The sequence below is a fragment of the Crotalus tigris genome, unplaced genomic scaffold (assembly GCF_016545835.1).
Source record: "Crotalus tigris isolate CLP2741 ecotype Arizona unplaced genomic scaffold, ASM1654583v1 scf7180000019364.2947544272:3078424, whole genome shotgun sequence".
NCBI lineage: Eukaryota > Metazoa > Chordata > Lepidosauria > Squamata > Viperidae > Crotalus > Crotalus tigris.
The window spans coordinates 1467155-1485600 of record NW_024097500.1 but is presented as its reverse complement, the minus strand read 5'-3'; the positions used below and the strand labels follow the sequence as shown (position 1 = coordinate 1485600).

General features: G+C 51.1%; 1 protein-coding gene across 4 annotated transcripts; it reads left to right on the top strand.

The window, feature by feature from the left end:
• The first annotated feature begins 920 nt into the window (after window positions 1-920).
• On the top strand, window positions 921-18394 carry TP53BP1 (tumor protein p53 binding protein 1). Of its 4 annotated transcripts, XR_005558951.1 has the most exons (24): window positions 921-1194; window positions 1967-2036; window positions 2749-2939; window positions 3375-3486; window positions 3912-4003; window positions 4812-4930; window positions 5912-6668; window positions 6827-6925; window positions 7270-7491; window positions 7753-7804; window positions 7994-8086; window positions 8238-8700; window positions 11500-11652; window positions 12845-13092; window positions 13564-13734; window positions 13813-14213; window positions 14292-14507; window positions 14759-14941; window positions 15160-15363; window positions 16147-16241; window positions 16477-16676; window positions 16846-16991; window positions 17173-17297; window positions 17880-18394. XR_005558951.1 is itself a non-coding variant. In XM_039361982.1 (23 exons), the coding sequence occupies exons 1-23, from the start codon at window positions 1029-1031 to the stop codon at window positions 17190-17192; spliced, it is 4473 nt and encodes a 1490-aa protein (XP_039217916.1). In that variant the 5' UTR covers window positions 921-1028; the 3' UTR covers window positions 17193-17437. The 4 variants fall into 4 exon arrangements, 3 of the variants coding, with proteins under 3 accessions (XP_039217916.1, XP_039217913.1, XP_039217914.1); XM_039361982.1 differs by lacking the exon at window positions 17880-18394 and having other exon boundaries at window positions 17173-17437; XM_039361979.1 differs by lacking the exon at window positions 17880-18394 and having other exon boundaries at window positions 926-1194; window positions 17296-17619.
• The last annotated feature ends 52 nt before the right edge of the window (window positions 18395-18446 follow it).

Here is an 18446-nt window from a genome sequence, read left to right as displayed (position 1 = left end):
GCTGGTGATGTTGTCTATTCCACCTTTTTCTAGCTTACCAAGGAGTAGGTTGTGGTCTACTTTATCAAATGCCTTCCTGAAGTCTAAGTATACTACATCCACGGCATTTCACTGGTCTGCTAGTTTAATGACTTTATTGAAGAATGAAATAAGATTGGTTTGGCACAATCTGTTTTCAAGAAACCCCTACTGGCTGCTAGTTATAACTGTTTGCTGCTAGTTGTTCGCAGATCTGTTTTTTGATCTCAAGAAGGCAGTTTCCAGATTTCTGGGAGTTCTACAGAGTGGCGTATGGATCTGGGTCTTGCACCATCACCTTCTTTGAGTGATCTCTCTACATCCCGCCTCAGAAGAAATGTACGACCTAGGTCAGTTCTGTCCAAAGGTGGCTGAGTCAAAAAGAACTGGACAGATCAAAGTCAGCCCTGGGAAGCCACGACAGATGCGCCAGTGTGATTGAAAGGGCAGCTGCCAAAGGGTCTTTAAGGGCAGACAGGTGCAGCAGTCGGTCCCAGAATCCATTCTATTGTCCTTAATGCGTGGTTGTGCTGCATTCACGGGAGGATCCTGCCCACTAGACTAGTGTTCCTGGAACAAATGTGCAAATCAAACAGCCACCCTCAGAAACAACGCCAATGATGACGGGGCCAGTGGTGAAGCCCGAAGGCGGCTTCAACGGCATCCGCACCGGTGGAATTCCGGCCCCGGGAGGCGAGCGGGAAAGCCCGCCCGCGGTTCCTTCTCCTGCCTGGACTGGCAACCTCGAGGGCCGCGGGGACTCTCCAGAAGAGGCGTTCCCACACCGAAAGGCCCCGCCCACCCAAAGCCCCGCCCTGCCCCGCCGTAGCTAAAGGGCCCGGGACGCGGAGGGGTGGCGCCAGCAGGGCCTGTGCTGCGCCTGCGCACGTGCTCCGAGAGAAGGCGCCGATGCATGTCTGGGAAGGGGGGTGCTTGCCGCGCGGGCGGCCTGCGGCTGCGCAGACCTGCCTCGTCGCCCCGCCCACCGCCTTGCCGCCGCGGGCGTCGCCATGGACCCGCTGGGCTCGGCCTGCTCCGTGGCCGACTCGCCGCGCCTGCTGGTGGAGGACTCGCAGCCGGAGCCGGAGCCGGAGCGGGCCGGAGGGGCGCTAAGCCCGGTCCTGGAGCCGCCGCCGCCGCCGCCGCGCTTGCCGGCCTTTCCGGAGGCCGGTGAAGGTGAGGGGCGAGCGGGAGGGGGGCGCTGGCGCCTCTCCAGGCCGCTCCCCGCCTGGCAGAGCTGCCCTCCGGCCAGCGTGGGGAGCGCGGGAAGGCCAGGACGAGGCCGGGGAGGCGCGGCCCTTCTCCAAGGCGGCTCGGCAGCCTTGGCGGAGGGGGAGGGGGCGGCGCCCGGGGGCTCCGCCGCTCCTCCTCCTCCCCCCGCCCCGGAGCCGCCTCGCTGTCGGTGGAGGCCGCGAAGCCGGGACCTTCCTCTCCCCGCCTTGCTCTCCTCCTGCCGGCCCAGTCGGGCAGAGGGCTGAACTGGAGGCGGCTAAGGCGGGCGAGAAATCGGCGGTTGCTGCGCGGAGGGCCGGGCCCTGCTGCCAGCCCCGTTTCTCTAGCAAGCGCAGAGGCGCCGCTCGAAGGGCTGGTTTAAAATAAGGGCAACAGTCTCTTCTGGGTATTTCAGTTGTGGCAAAAGTTTCAGCTTTAAGGCTCACACAGCTACTTGCGTTAGTAGCATGGTTGATCACAAAAGAATTAGGAGACTGCACAACGCCCTCGGGGGATGCCTGTGTCCATTGAGGCGCCCCCCCCCATGCTTTGGTGTCTGCTGGGCACCAGGGTCCCTGGAAGGGGGAGGGAGGGAAGGCCTTGGTGGAGCAGCCCTCCTTCATCTGGGCTGATGTTGCTGACTTGCTCAAGTCTAAAGTCAGGTTTTCTCATGTTCTGCTAAAGCCATTGTGGCAATTGCATCGTTTATAAACATCAATTCCTGGTTCTTTTTCAGTTCCATCTGCAGACCAAGATAAAGCAGGCTGTCATACAGTAAGGAAATCCAGGAGTGATTATTCTGAAGGGTAAATATATCCTATTTGTTTTTCACCACAACTAAAACAAATGCAAAGATAGCACAAGTGACAGTCCTTCTCTTTTGTGAAAGGCCTGCAGGAACAGCCTCCCAATTCTCATGTGGGGGAGGGGATCTCATTCCGGAGGGCAGGCATTGCTTTCAGGAAGGCCCTCTTGCAGGGCCCTGGTAGATGATGCTGTTGAAGGAACCCGGAGCACACAGCCAGGCAGATCTGGCCAGCTGAGCAGACAGTACAGGAGACAGAAACTCCGCCTGTAGAGAGAAATGGTGGAATTCCAACAATGGAAGGAATTGTGCAGATGGACAGCCTAAGGCGATTTCCTAGGCAGAGAGTTTTTTGTCTGGCTACTCCTGGCATTAAGATGATTTTCCTAATGTTCACCTGGAGTTGCCTTTCTGTAACTCACATTGTTATTCTGTGTTCTGGGATGAAGGATGTCTTTGGCCTGTGTAGTATCCCTTCAGGCAATTGATATATGCCACTGTAATTCCCCTCTTCTGAGGGCTTTGCGATTTCTCTCAATCCTTCCGCAGAGGATCAAGTTTGCAGCTTTTAAATTATCTGCAATTGAAAAGTCCAAATTCTCTGAGCCTTACCTGTACAACTGATGTGCATCCCACTTGTTTTGACTGCCTGAAAAGTTACTGGTTGGTACCTATGCTAGGCCGGGAGAAACATTTGCATTTGAATTCCCCAGTTCCAGCTCTATGTCCAGCCGTGTCCCTGGAATAATGCAGCCCCACAAAGAAACTCCTGAGACCCCAGGTTCTCCCTGCCTCCTCCTGGAGAGGACACCGCCAGTGAAGAGCCCTCATCCTTGGCCATTGGAGGATGCTGAGCCTGTCTCTTCTACACAGGAGGACATGTTTAGCCAGAACAGCACAACAGGTAAAGACCGGCTCTGATCTCTTTCATGCCTACTGTTCCCACCCTGAAGTCAGGCTGGCCTGCTTTGCTTATCCTGGTATTTGAGGAGCGGGTGATAACAAGAGAGGAGAGGTCCAGAACCACCTGGGCCCACAAGTAACTCCTTTTTGTAAACCGACTTTTTAATGAATAGTAATTTTAAGTAGGATGGTGAGAAACAAAGTACATACAGCTATTGTGAGCTAAATCTTAAATGGAATAGAAACCACTTGGTCCGGTCCCACGTGCTACTTTGTGGGGAGCGATCTGCACATGCTGTTCAGAGCCCTAGAGCTGGCAGCCATGTGAAGGGTCAGGGGTCTTTTGCAGTTTGGGGTAGGTGCAGGAAAGCAGCACTGGCAGCAGGGACCCGGAGTTTGAAGTGACCCTATGTATGTTTTAATGCAATTGGAATAGCTCCGGGCAGTGGTTGCACCATGTCTAGACCAGAAGAGGCAAGTTCCTCATCATCCTCTCCGAATGATCCTCTGCACGTCCTTCAGCTCTCTGGACAAGGACCTCTTTCCAAGTAAGTGGGAAGCTTGCCACTTTCTTTTCTGACTGATGTCTCTCCCATTGAGATCCCTTTATGGGTGACTTCCTTTTGGGATGGTTCCTTTTTTTTTTTTTAACCAGTTTCTTTGCTTGCTGCTCCTCCTTTCTCCTTTTGGTGATTTTGTTTGGGTTTTTGCTCTTCTCTGAAAATTTGAGGCGTGCAAAATATTTCAAGGTTGGCTCTAAAACTTGAGATTACTTGCAGCCCGTTTTGAAGTTGGACTGGCAGATTTCGAGGTCAGAACATTCATACTTTGAGATGGCTTGGCTGTCTCTCCTGAGGCCTCTGAACCCACTTTGCTCTTCATCCAGCCTTTTGCTTGTCTTCCGTTGGCAGAAGTAGAGGAATGGGTGTGCAGATGGAGGCCTTCACCTTTTGACTGTTCTTTTCCCCCTTAGTTGTGCTTCAGGTCTTGCTAGAACAACTTCTGATGTCTTACAGCCAGTGCCTTTTATTCTTCCAAGAAGCCCAACTGAACAGGAGGCAGAAGGTATGCCATCCCTTTTTGCCTGATTAGTTTGGCCAGGATTAGTTAAGATTGTTCCATCGTGGGACTGTCCCGGTTGCCCCCTTGGTTCTTGGGGGAAGAGAGTCTGACTTCATCTTGCATTTAGGAGTGGCAGTGCAGTGGAGTAGTCAATGTTCCTTTCCTTTGTTTACCATGGGGCTGAAGGAATATGGCTTTCCTGTTTCCTATTTGTTTAGGAAATTTATATGGCTGCCCAGCTCAGGGTGACTTTAGGAGACATTCAGAAATAAAACCCCAGCTCTCGCCTCCCTGTGACAACAACCAAACAAACCATTTAGTGGGCTCCGCATCACCCTGGGGTCCCCAGGCCCACTGGCAAAACCAGTGTTCAAAGGGGCCCTTTGAAAGAATATGAAGGAGGGAGCCACCGTGGAGAAGACTCTCTTCCTTGGTTCCACTAGATAAACCTAAGAAAGGGGACCTGTGACATACTCTGCCTCCTTCATTCTGCTGGGTCAGATGGATGTAACTGGGAAAAGGCAGGCCTCCAGATAACCTGGCCCCAAGCCATGTAGGGCTTTGAAGGGGTCAACCAGCATGTTGAATTGGACCCAGGAGGAGATCGGGAGCCGGTGCAGCTCCTGCAAGAGAGGTGAAGTTGTGTGCAAGTCGAAACTTGGGCTGCCACATTTGAACCAACTGAACTAATTGAGATTTCTGGGAATTTTTTGAGAAAATCCCATGTACTGTGACAGCCATCACAGCAGTCAAGAGCATACTCAGTTTTCTAGAGGTTGTAATCTCCACTTTTTTCCGCAATTTTAACCAGGAAAGCAGGAAAGTCCAACATTGGAGACGGCAGGCACCCTTCGGGGTTCTGTTCCAGCTCCTCAAGAGGCTGTCCTGCTGCCCTCCATCCCTCTGCCATCCCAGCCCGAATTCTCTCACGTAAGTGGCTGCCTGGCTGCTGCTGGGAGGAATGCAGGGAGCAGCCGGGCAAATGGGCCTCTCCTTTCTACAGGCCTTTTCTGTGGCAAAAGGATTCTGAAAAAGCACAATTGTCAGCCTAGAAACGATCTCCTGGGGGGAAGATTGTTTTAGCCCTTTCCCTAAAAAGAGAAGGCTTTCTTGCTGGCAGAGAAGAGCCGTATTACGTTTATGGACTTTTTAGAATAATTTTATTAAAGGTTTTAAAAATGAAGATAAAAACTAATACAACTGAATGTAAAATGAGGAAGAAAAAAGAAGAGGCTAAAAGGGGTGACATGACAACAGTTTTCCAGTATCTCAGGGGCTGCCCCAAAGAAGAGGGAGTCAAGCTATTCTCCAAAGCCCCTAAAGGCAGGACAAGAAGCAATGAATGGAAACTGGTCAAAGAGAGAAGCAACCTAGAACTAAGGAGAAATTTCTGACAGTTACAGTGAGGGGAAAAAGTATTTGATCCCCTGCTGATTTTGTACGTTTGCCCACTGACAAAGAAATGATCAGTCTGTAATTTTAATGGTAGGTTTATTTGAACAGTGAGAGACAGAATAACAACAACAGAATCCAGAAAAACGCATTTCAAAAAAGTTATAAATTGGTTCTAGAGTCCATGATAAGTGAGCCAACTGGGTTTTGCAGAGGTCTGTCAGGGATAGCTAGTCTGCCATAGAATTTCACCTGGAAGCCACAAGATGCTGCTTACGGTCTTGCTCTAACTGTGTTTTTTTAAATTGTACTTTGCTCTTTTAAATAAGTGGGGCTTGCTCTATGGGGCATTGGGAAGAGCAGTCATCCATGCATGAACTTGGATCACGTATGGGTCTGCACCCCAAGTATTAGCTTTCTTGGTGTGTAGCGGGAGACACTTTGTGAGACTAAGCCTCCACCTGGCTCCTGGTTGCAGAGTGGCAAGAGGGATGGCATCCCTTTTCTTTTCCTTTGCAGGACACCTTTCTCCCAACTCCAAGCCTGGAGGAAGGCTGTAAGAAGGGAGCAGAGAAAGGAGGATGTTCTGATGACTCTGAAGTGCCGGAGGCTGCAACATCAGCCTCTTTTGCAGAACCCGAAGAGAACAGCTGTATTTTGGCCCTCTCTGTTAGTCAGGATAGCCAGGTGACCCCAGTGGAGAAGAAGGAGACCACTGGCGTTGCTGCTGCTTGTGCTTTGGAGGAGAAGCTTTGCTTGCCTGATGGCTGTAGTGAACAGGAGGCCGATGAGAGTCGGCCCTCATTTGTACTGTCGGCAGAAAGCACTTCCCTGGACAAACCTTGTGATGACCTCGGCCATCAAGGCAGGGTGCCAACCAAGGAATCTTTGTTCCTGGAGTGTGACGCTGTCCCGGACACTCCCTGTGAAAAGGCAGAAGAAGTCGCCTTGCTGGATGAAGGACTTTCTCTTCGTTTGACAATTTCTCAGGCAGTAGAACAAGCGGAATGTTCTGCTGTTGGGGAAGCCTTTCCCCAAAACGATCCACATGTAACTGGCGAGCCGGCACTCGTGGGGTCAGGCAAGCTAGAGCAAGGTCCTCGGGACAATCCCAACGAGCCTGTGCTGGAAGTGCAGAGCAAGGGTCGAAGGATTAATCCTGGAATGATGCTGAAAGAGTCCGATTCTGAGCCCCCACCGGAGGAGGGGAGTAGCCAGCTCCAGAGAAGAACTGGTAGTTTTCCTGGGGAGATTCTGCATGCCCGTGTCCCACCAGGTAGGAACCTATGTTCACCAAGCAGGACCCTGATCCAGGGTGGTAGCAACCAGGGGATCCCATCTGAAGGAGGGCTGCTTTGATCCGTTGCTTGGTATGAAGACAGGAGAAGCAAGAAGGCGGAAGGGTGAATTGATCTGTTTTGCTTGTCATTTCAGAGCCGCCCTTTCGTATCTCGTTGGCGAAAGAGAGAGAGGCCCTCACCCCGCCTCTGGTGGGCCAGCACAAGGAAGGCCTCAGGCACAGCACTCCCATTGGTAAGTGGAGCATGGATTCCCGTGGGGCAGGAAGAGGGTTTCCGTGGGAGCCTTTCTGGGTGACGGACCCAAAAGCCGGGGGAGGGGGGCTGAAGCTCTGCATGGTATTTTTGCCTGAACTATGAAGAAATCCCCTCCAGAGGTGGTTTTGCCCAGCCAGAGCTTTGGGGCTGCTTGGCATGTTACCTAAATGACAGCTGTGGTGCTGGGAGAGGAAGCCCAGGTGGGCACCCATCTCCGTGGATCTTGCAGATAAGAAGAAGCCGGCTGTGGGTTGCTGCTGGCTCTGCTTTAGAGGCCCCAGGAGCCCTTCTGAAGCTTCCCTTTTCCTTGGCTTGTTTCAGGGGCGGGAAGTGACCCCGAGCACCCTGCTGTGGGGCCAGAGGGCAGAGATGGCGTCTTGGCGGGGGCTGGATCAGCTGGCTCTGCAGCCCTTGAGGAGAGCTCCCAAGGCAGCGCTGTGATGGCCTGCGAAGAGGAAGAGGAAGAGGGGCTCTGCCTGCGTGGGACCCTGGTGACCCCCGTGATGGAAGAGAGTGACGAGCCTCTGCCTTTCAGCCTGGAGAGTAAGAGAGGCCACCCCAGGAATGGGGAGTGGGGGGGGGCTGGCCCAGGTGGTTCTGGCTTTGTTTTTTTTGCTAGTTGCCCCCAGTGATTGGGATGCCCCCTGCCCGCTCACCTGGGAGACCCAGTTGCGAAAAGGGGACATTGAGGTGGCTGCCTTGGATGAGAGCGGGATGCGGCTCCTGGCCTGGGCTTTGTTTGGAGAAAGGATGGTTCCTGTCTGAAGGTCAGCGTGTTCTGTTCTTTCTCCCTGCTCCCCTTAGAGCCTGAAGCGAGGGAAAGGACGAATGGGCTGGCCACAGTGAGCGACCCCAGGTAAGACCGCTGGCAGGAAAGAGTTCGTCCCTTGGCCCTGCCATGTTTTGCACCCCCCAAGCGTCTTTATTTTGGGGGGAATCCGTCCAGGATGGCAGAAGAAGGGAAGCTTAACGTGTATTGGCTTCTGTGGCAAGATCAGTCCTTTATGAGTTTCCCTCCCTCCCTCTCTCTCGCATCTGTCTGCAGTTCTCAGAAAACGCTGTCTGTCTTTGCTCGAGTCTGTGGACCTCAACCCGAAGAAAAGGCTCCAGGCCCAGGACAGCCGTCTTCGCTATTCAGGCAAGGCTGGGCAAAGCCTCTGACTCTGGCTCCTGCCTGGACCTTCTGAGCCTCTGGCCGCTTCCTTGTGCAGGGATAGAGCCCTCAGGGAAGCATCTGTCTGCTATTGTGCCTGATCCAACAGAGTTGCTTTTCTGTTATTTGATTTTAGGGGTGACTTGTTCAAGTTCCCAAGTTCCCAAGAAGAAGAAGAACCGTCACAAACTTGGCAGGAGCAGCAGAAATGTGTCCCCTTGGGTGGCAGACAAGTCCCGCCTTCTGAGCCGATGGCCGAAGAGAAGGCGGTAGGCTGCACTGAGGTGGGAGAGGCCATGGAGGTTGACGTTGCCCCACTTCAGCCTGGGGAGAATCAGAGAGCCATAAAGAAGTCGGGCCCAGTGGGGGCACCAGGAGAAAAGACCGTTCCAGAGTCTGGATCCAGCAATGGCAAAAGCACCCAGGCCCCAGACCCAGCGGGCCCCATGTCAGCAGCCACGCAGACGGCCTCTGCCGCTACGGTGGAAGTGGGCACCAGCATGGCCTGCCCAGCGCTCCAGCAACGCAGCGCCAGTGTGCAAACAGAGCGGGACTTTATGTGGCGGCCTAGAAGCTCCCCAGAGACCTCGCCCTGTCAGGTGAGGGGGGGGGGACGGGGCCATTTGGAGAAGCCACGTCCAGGTGGCTCTGATGCAGCTGCCTGACAGCAGCAGGGAAATTTACGAAGGAGAAATAATTTCTTTTTGCATATTCAGACTCCTCAGGTAATCCCAGTGTTGAATATTTCAGGAGACTACCATTCAAGTTTGTTTATTTGTTTACAGTTTTTATGAACCGCCTCAGTTAGAAAACCCTGAGCCCGTTTCTGTTTTTAGGAGCTGATGTAAAACAGTGAAGGCGTGCCCAGCCCCTCCTCCCCTTGACCAGCCAGGTAAAGGCTTTGGGCATTTAGGTGGTGTTTGGAAAGCCACAAGGGAGGGGGCCATGCAGAAAGAAAGTTCCAGAATGTGAGGGCACAGCAGAAAAAGGCTTACTTTGGGCCACTTCTCCCAAGCCCCCTCCTGGGGATAAGAAGTTTAGGAGGGGGTTTACCCTGCCATGGGAGTCCTGCAAGCCCCTTCTGGACCAGCAGCAGCTCTGGGTGGCCTCCAGAGGCTGTCCTAGGTCAGGGAGGGGGCAGTCAAGGCCCGGGTCCATGTGCCATGCCTGCAAAGGCCTGCCAAAGTACCAGCCTGGGGGGCAGAATGCCTGGCATTAGGTGACTGCAAGTTATGAGGGAGAGCTGGGACTCTTCTTGCCAGCGCATCCTGGAGTGGCAGTTGGGTGGCTCTCTCCCCCTGCCCACCACAGCAACACCAGCTGCTCGCTCGCCATCTACCGGGGGCCTTGTGGAGGAATTCTGGGTGAGAACTGAGTATTTAGGCCAGTGCAGCTCAGCCGGTCAGTGAGAAATAAGGGATGCCGTAGAGATGTTGCTGGTTGGCAGATGAAGGAGCGTTTGGTGTCTGAATGACATGATTGTCGGTGTCAGCTACACAAGTGTGCAGCAGCATTCTTACTTATTCTTAGGGCCTCTATAAAGCATCAGCCATTTTATCTGGAAATAAGCGCACTCCGAAATGAAAGTGGTGTCAGGTTTGGGAAGGGTCTTCCCTGGTCCTTTCAGCATCCAAAGCTCCTTGGGGTCATCTTGGCTGTTTCCAAAGAAGGCCGGTGGTGGCCATTTTCTAGTGACCGTCAGTGGGCAAGTAGGATTTTTCATTGGACTGGCCTTTGGCTAACACGTTGCTATGGCAATGGTAAATACATAACATTTTTTTCAACAGGTTTTTATTGTTGTGTTTTCTGCCTTTGGGGTTGCTTGTATTCTGCTTATGGCTGCAATGAGGTAGGTTGTGGTTTAAATGTATTTGAATGAAAGTGATAATGTTCAAGTGTCTGTGCTACAAAAAGCAAAAGGAGAAAAATAGAGCATTTGAACAGGAATCCTATAGAAATAAACTTGTCAATAGCACAGATAATCTTATGTTCTCAATTTTAGGTGTAAATGCTTTTTAACATCTCTTATGTGTAAAAGGCTTAGATTCTGTCTGTTTTACCAATAAAGAATATGTGTAGCTCAGGGTTGAAATGAAGGGTCCTTGGTGCTCTCTGAGCTGGGTTGTTGTCTTGCAGACATTTCATGACCCAAACTAGGTAACATCATCCATGCTAGCAGGGAGTGGGGTTTGATTTCAGTTGATGTTCCAATGGCTACAACATACAGTATAAATGAAGACTGCAACAGCCAATATGCAGGAGAAACAGGCAGAAGACCGGCAGAACGCATCCAGGAACACAACTAGCAGTTAGAAGACATAATGAAAAATCTTTAATTTCACAACACATGGATAGACTTGACCATAGCTTCAACTGGGAAACCATGACCATCCTAGACCAAGCCAGGTTCAAAAACACTAGAGATTTTCTGGAAGCCTGATACTCTTACAAATCAGCACCAATAGACACATAAACAACAGGTACATATTGTGCAAAAAGGGAACAAAAAGACCACTCCCTGCCAGCAATCAGCACCCAGATGAGCAGAGATTAACACCAAGGTTAACATCAAGGTTAACATCAGACCCGCAATCAAGACATAAACAATACTGCAATCAAGGAATTGCCAGACAAGTCAACAGTAAACAGCCCAACCAAGAACTTCTAAGACCCAAAACACCAACACTGATAGAGCAAGAAGCCATTGGAACATCAACTGAGAGCAAACCCCACTCCCTGCACGGATGATGTTACCTAGTTGGGTCATGTAACGGCTGCAAGAAAACAACCCCGCTCAGAGAACACCAAGGAACCCTCCTATCTGTTTTGTTTTTCTTTCTAATAAGCTGGTGCCATAGATATAGAGTGAAATAGGGGTTATGATTCTGAATTATTAGGAGGAGAATCAACCAGGTATTCAATGTGCAATGGATTTAGCTATTCCTCGCGGCAGTTCTGTTGAGAAATATCCCATGCCCTATTGTCTAAAAATAGTTCTTCAGAGGAAAGAAAGGGGAATCCCAGTTAAAATATCCATGTAATTCTCACAAAGCAGCCCGGAGGTGGTTTGCCACTGCCAACCTCTGAAGGTCTTTCATGTGCTTGACTTGTCAGGCTAGTCTGTAGCCTTTCAATTTCCTGGTAGGCTCCCATCTAAATACCAGTCAGGTCTGATCCTGCTTAGCTTTCTTTCAGAATTGGCCAGACTTGATAACTGCTGTTGTTGAGACTCTGTTTAGCTAAATCTAGTGAGCTTTTAGGGGTAGATTAGAACTGGAAGCAAGAAGGACTAGTTTACATGCAGCAGTCAATTAGTAAACTTTTCAGTCCAAACCCAGCTTACATGGTTTTGATGAAAGGATGTCTGGAAATATTTTGGATTTTCTTTTTGTCTTCAGAAGGAGGAAGAATTCGAACTGCCACACCCACCAGCAGGTAGAGTCCTACAGCGCCATGTGAGAACAATTCGGGAAGTGCGGACCCTCATAACACGCGTCATCACGGATGTTTACTACAAAGATGGCACCGAAGTGGACCGACAGGTGATTGAGGTAGGATGTTTCCAATTAGCCAGCAGTAACGCTGTGGACCCCACAGCTTCCAGCACGATCTCTTCAAGGGCGATGCTGTCAGATGTCAGTCTTTTAGAGGATCCCTGAGACAAAGGCCGTGGCAGCCATTTCCAGAATTAAATGAGAACTAAACGAGGCCATGGAGTTGTCAAAGGCTCTTCCCTATTCTGCTCTCTTCAAAATAGGGATAGCCATCTTTGCTTGCAAAGTGAACCAGGCGCCTCAGTCAGATCCAGAAAGATCCAGATTCTAGGCGCCTCTGAAGGGGGACAGGAATGAAAGTGAAGGAAAGTGGTCAGAGCTAGAGGAGGTCAGGCTGGAAGGCCTGGGCATTTCCCCCCCCCCCATTTGCCTGAGAGCCAAGGCAAAGACGAAGCTCCTTCCCGGGTGAAGGACTTTATTGGTGGAAGGCAGTTTTGCTGCCTGTGCTCGATTAATCTGGCAGGCTGAGTTATTCCACTCCTCCAGAGCACATAAAAATGTTTAGCAACAATATTCTCTGGTATATTTAGGTTCTCCCAGCCAAGCCTGTGTCTTTGAGGGTGCACCCCAGATCCAGGCTACAATGATAAGCCAGGCCTGTATGCTCCGTGGAAGGTCCTAAGCCCATCAGTTGGAAAGGCTGAGGCTGCATGGCCTGAGGGCCTCACCCATCAAAGGGAGTGATGTTCAGAGCCAGAAAGAGGAGGGGGGGGGCTGAGGGAGGAAAGGAACCTAAGAGGGAGCCATTCCTACTCCAGCCCAGATCTACCATTTAAGATAGGGATGGGTGTGAAATGTCTTCTTTCTCCAGGAAGTAAAATCTGTTTTGCGCTCTTTTCTTTTTATCTGTGGGATGAGAATGAAATTGAAAGCTGCTTTTGCTGGACGGTGGCACTATTATTTCAGAAGAGATTGAACGGCCATTTGTCTGGAATGGCACGGGGTCCCCTGCTTGAGCAGAGAGTCAGACTACAAGACCCCCAACTCTCTTATACTCTGTTATTTCAGAGATGTCCTGGAATGACAGCAGAACGTGAGCAGAGTTTCACGTTCAAAATGGCATAAAAATACTGTTCTTGAGTACAGGACTTCTGATAAAGATGGATGCCTGGGTGCCCAAGTGGAGGGGGCGATGAGGATTGCAGTGCGCTTCCCCCCCCCTCCCAATTTGGAACCTGGTCTATTTCAGGAGCGAGAGGAGCCCCACGTGGATTGCTATGAGTGTGAGGTGGACGTCTCTCCTTCCCGCACTGGGTCCTTTTCTCTGACCTCTGGAGACCTTGGGGACATCAGCTCCTTTTCCTCCAAGGCGTCGGGACCTCAACACACTTCCAGTGGAGGAAGCAGTGCTCTGTCTGCCACTCGCAGCCGCGCAAACTCTGCAGCCCGAAGAGGGGGCTCTCAAGACTTGGCCTTGCCCACGGTCAAGAAGCCGAGGTGGGTGGGGGAAGTTTGCACGGACGTTGGTTCTGCCATTCTTGGTGTGAGAAAGTCAACTGACCTCTTGAAAGAAGAGAATGTCACGAGTTCAGAAACTGAGCTCTAAAACTTCAAGTGTAGTTTAACGTGTTGAGGACAGATGTAGATAAACAGATGTGAAGAGTCCAGATGTTTGGCAAAACTTTGTGAAGGCCAACATTTTATTGAAAGTTCCCTCCGAAGTCAGTAATGCGGAAAAAGAATATTACATTTATTTATTTAATATATTTGGCCACCCATCTCAATCACTGACTTTGGACTATAAAAATTTTACCACCTTTTTTTTTTCTGGAGAGACTTTTATCTTTTAATTTTTAGCCAGTTCCAGGGCTTTCCGAAAGGAAAAGGAGCTTTTATGTCCATAACTAATGTGTTGTGAACTTGAGAGGCTTCCGAGCGGGGAAGCTAAGCTGCCTCTTATCTCCCCAGCCCTAAGAGGGGGACCAGCTTCTGCCCAGCCCATCGTGAGCATGGCAAAGGTGCAGCGGACCATGAGGTGGAAGACCCAGGCCCCAGCAACCAGCAGTGTGGAGGTGCACCTCTCACTCCCCGTGGGCGAGGGCGAAGGGGCCGCCCCACTTCCCGATCAACTGGAGCCAGGTAGAGCCGTGGCAATGGAAGCAAAGGTTTCTTGGCAGGGCTTTGAGCCTCCTATAATCCCTCTCCGTGTTTCTGCAGGGGCTCCATGCAGGCTGAGGCAGATCTTTCAACCACTGCCTCTTTGGACGGGCAGCCCAGCCTGGGTCCACATCTGGAGGGACAGGAGCAAGCTGACCCCCCTCCATGCCGCAGTGGCTCCCCCGAAATCCCTTTGCAGGAGCAGCCGAGCGTCTCTGATAATCCCAGGCTCCCTTCCCCTGGGAGCTGCCTCGTGGGCCTCCGGGTGGTAGCCAAGTGGTCCTCCAATGGCTACTTCTACTCAGGGACTATCACGCAGGATGTGGGCGGAGCCAAGTACAGGTTGCTCTTTGACGATGGCTATGAATGCGACGTTCTGGCCCGAGATGTCCTTCTGTGCGACCCCCTCCCTCTGGAAACGGAGGTGACAGCGCTCTCCGAGGATGAATACTTCAGTGCAGGTAACCGTCTGCCGGTTCGGGAGATGCCCTTCGCTCGGGGTGGTGGGACGAGGGGAGGGAGCGAGATTGGGTCCCCAGCCTGTAGCTCTGCCTTTGCTGCAGGTGTGGTCAAGGGCCACCGGAAGGAGGCAGGAGAGCTGTTCTATTGCATCGAGAAAGATGGACAGCGGAAGTGGTACCGGCGGACGGCGGTTATCCTGTCTTTGGAGCAAGGGAACAGACTCCGGGAGCAGTTTGGGCTTGGCCCCTGCCAGCCTGCCACTCCTCTGCCCAGGGCGGCCGATATCAGCCTAGGTGCGGCCCTGACACAGGCGTCCCAGATGGGGACCACATTCCACGTTCCCAGGTGGCCAGAGCGGAGTGGCTGGGTTGGAGACCACAACACAGAGGAAGTCCTGGCCTTCTGTGCGCTTGGCCTTTGTGCAGGGCTAGAAAGATGTGGGCTGGTCAGCTGGGATGGTGCACCCAGGGGAGGGCTGCAGGAAGGCTGTGGCTGCCCTGTGCCAGGAGGTGGAAGCTGACTCTGCTTTACCCGTTGGACCCAGATAACCTGGTGGAGGGAAAGCGGAAGAGACGCAGCATTGGCTCACCCGGCCCCGCCAGTGGTAGCACAACTCCCGTCCGCAAGAGCCCGGAGCCTCTTTCCAGTAAAAGGAAACTGGCTGCTGTCTCAGAGGAGGAGCAGTCGCCAGCCAAGCGAGGGCGGCGACTGGTACTGTCCAAAGCAGGTAAGGCTCGCTCAGGTGATCCTGGTCTTTGGTGCCCTCTCCTGAACCTGGGTGGCTGCGATTCTGATGAGCTCCTCCGTTTACTTCTTCCCACACTGAGAAGGCATCTTGGGATGTCCCTGCGGGTGTCCCTCAGGCTCTTTCTTCTTTCGCTCTGGGGTTATTTTTGGGAAGACCCGGCAAGGGGCAAGAGTTGACCTTTCTCTCTTGGTCTGCAGGAACTGCGAATGCCAGGGAGTTGGCAAGCCCATCAGGAAGTGGAAAGTCCTCAGGCGAACCCTTGGCACTTGATCACCGATGGGGTCCTTTGCCCCAGAACAAAACTCTGTTTTTGGGCTATGCCTTTCTTCTCTCCGTGGCGAATGCAACAGATAAGCTTTCTAGTCATCAAAAGACTACAGTGAGCAGTGAAGAAGAAGAAGGTGAGGCCACCTGGCTTGCTGGTATCCATGTGTGTTGGTCCTTTTGAAGCACTCAAAATTCTCTAGTTGTAGATAATTGAGGTGTCTTTGTGGTGTTACGACTTATTGCATTAAAGTTAGACTCACCTTGCGCGAGGGAAGGGGGTGTTGTTAATATGTAATATTCTCCTTCATTGGCATCTCACACTCTTCTCAAAGGCAGGATGGGAAGATCCCTGTCATGGGATGGCCCCCAAAACGAGAGGTGTGTGTGTGTGTGTCGGAACAAAAAAAAATACTTGAGAGCTTCAGAATCTCTGGATTAAATCTGCAAGAGTGAGGGCGGTCAGTGAGGCTTCACAGTGACAGAAATACACTGAAATCACTGGGGCTCTCCATCACTGCAAGCTCAAAATACCAGAGACCTTTGAAGGAAAGCATGCTGAGAAAAGAATAGCAGGATGAAGCTCCTTCTGTACAAGAAGGAAACTTTTGAGGCACTCAAGTCAGATGTCCAACCAGTATTAAAAGACACCCCCCCCCCTCGTTGATTATCCATTTTCTGCTGCTTTCCCAAAACCGAGCTTCTGCATTTCCTTATAGCAACCACTGCAGTCCACACTTTTGTGCACAGGTGTGCACAGGTGCAGGTGCCCCAGGGAAGAAGATTGTTCTCTTGAACTTTATGATCTGCTCTGAGGTGTTATTGAAGGCCCTTGATGAAGTGTGCAATGCTGGTTGCTCCGCCGAGCTTTGTATGTTCTGGAAAAGTTAAGAATTGTCCAATATATTTTCATGTTCCAGAATTTGTGGAGAGAGTACCTTACGACAAACCCTACACTGAGCTACAACTCCAAGCAGGAGGCGGTTTCATCCTTGAGGACTTCAACGAAAGCCAGGTCAGAGTCGGCGGTGTATGGGAGTGGGCAACATGCCTCTAGGGCAGCCAAACCCACTCGGGTAGATTCTTATTCATTCTTATTCGAGATGCAAGTGTATTGAACAAGACAAAGTGGGCCCCCCCAAGAATTCTGGAATGCCTGCCAATCTCTTGAGGACCTCCATTTGTGGCGGTAGCTGCTTGGAAGGACTGGCATCAAGGTGACACCCCCTCCCACCCCCTTCTTGATCCAGTGCAGCGCAGCCTATGACTGCCTCCTCATAGCAGACCAGCACTGCCGCACCCGGAAGTATTTCCTGTGCCTTGCCCGGGGAATACCGTGTGTGTCTCACATGTGGGTCCATGACAGTTGCCTCGCCAACCAGATTCAGAACTACAAGAACTACTTGTTGCCGGCTGGCTACAGCCTGGAGGAAGAGCGGTTGCTGGAGTGGTGAGTGCCTGGCGGTAGGCAGGGAGGCGGCCTGGACCTTGTGGTGCTTAGGCCTTGGGGGAGCCAACCAACTTCAGCCCAAGTGGGAAAAGGGAGACGCTGCTGTCACGACAGGAGCACCTCTGGTGTTCAGCGATGCCCACGGATGCGTCGCTGCTCTTCTTTTTAGGCACCCACGGAGAAATCCTTTCCAGAGGCTGAAGGTACTCCTGGTGTCCGACGAGTCCCAAAACTTCCTGGAACTCTGGTCGGAGATTCTGATGATGGGAGGAGCTGCTTCGGTTAAGCAGCAGGAATCCTCAACCTGGAAGAACGGTATAGGCACCCGGCTCTCTGGCAAGGGGTGACAGGGCAAATCACTGTTCAAGCATTTTTGAGAGCGGGTTGGAACAGCGTCCCCCCTGATTGTGTGCTGCAGTTGAAGGCGTATTTTGCCTCTGCGTAAAGAAGGGCTTGACGTAAAAAAAGTTAAATGGCACCTTTTCTATTCTTACAGGATTCTTAGGATCCTTTTGAGAAACTGCGGGAGTCTCCTGCAAGATCACCCTTTCATTGAAAAGTGTTAAGAGTGGGATATGCAATGCTAGAAACTGACAGCCATTGTTTTCTGTTCTTACAGATGTGAGTTTGGGTGTGTTTGATGTGGTGGTGACAGATGCTTCCTACCCAGCTGCCATGGTGCCCTGTGCAAAAGCATTACAGCTGCCAGTAGTAACCCAGGAGTGGGTGATCCAGAGCCTCATTGCTGGGGAGAGAGCTGGTTTTAAATATCCTAAATATCAACATGATTATGTTCCCTGTTAAAGCTCCCTTTTTGTTTTGTGGTGGTGATCATTCTCTAGATTTTAAATTTTTTTGTGCTGTTTGACTTATGCATGGCGTGCTTGTATATAGTTTTAATGTGAACTTTTATGATGAAATAAATGTGATTTCTTATCTTGGCTATCATAATACTATTACTTGTATGATGGAAGGATTTATCATCCATTACTTCCATCCAGCCAACCATACTGGTTGAGGAATTCTGGGAGTTAAAGGCCACAAGTCTTAAAGTTGGAGACCTCTGCTATAGAATATAGAATTTGTTATCACAATGCAAGAAGCTGTGCTATGTGAACCAGGAAGGAAATTTAGTGTGAGTGCTCTTGGTACGCAACGGGCTGGGAAATTACAAACGTATGCTCCTCTCCTCCCTTTTTGCAGCAGCAGGTTTCTTGCAGCAAAACCTCCAGACAAACTTGCTGAATCCCAGGTGTGCAAGAAGAGGAAGTTAAGTTAAAAGCCGTACAGACCAGTCTAAATAAATATACTTAGAAAAGCTGATTTGAAGAGCAGCAAACGCAAGGGAGCACGGTAAGATGGGATAACTGCCAAAAATTTGATTTTCTTTCTAGGCTTTGTGAAGCAACAGCAATTGAGAGTGTTTAATTTTCTATCTCTGGGACACTTGCCTGAATCGGCATATTTATCTCAAAATCAGATGAAGCACTGTAGCCCTTCCACCTTTGTTCTTACGCCCCCTATTTCCAGGCCATCTCCTTGAAAAAAAATTGATTGCATAAAAAAGACAATATCGGTTACTTTCTTTTTCATTAAGGGCTCCAGCAGTTTTGTTAGGAAATAAAATGGCTCGTCTTATATTTTGGCAGTTGTTTCCCACCAGAGGCAGCAAATGTTGATAGCCTCTTGGCCTGGTTCAAACTGTGTGTCTTCAGCACAGTCCCTGTATCCAGACAATAGCCCCTCTGAGCCAGAGAAGCAAAGAAAAAC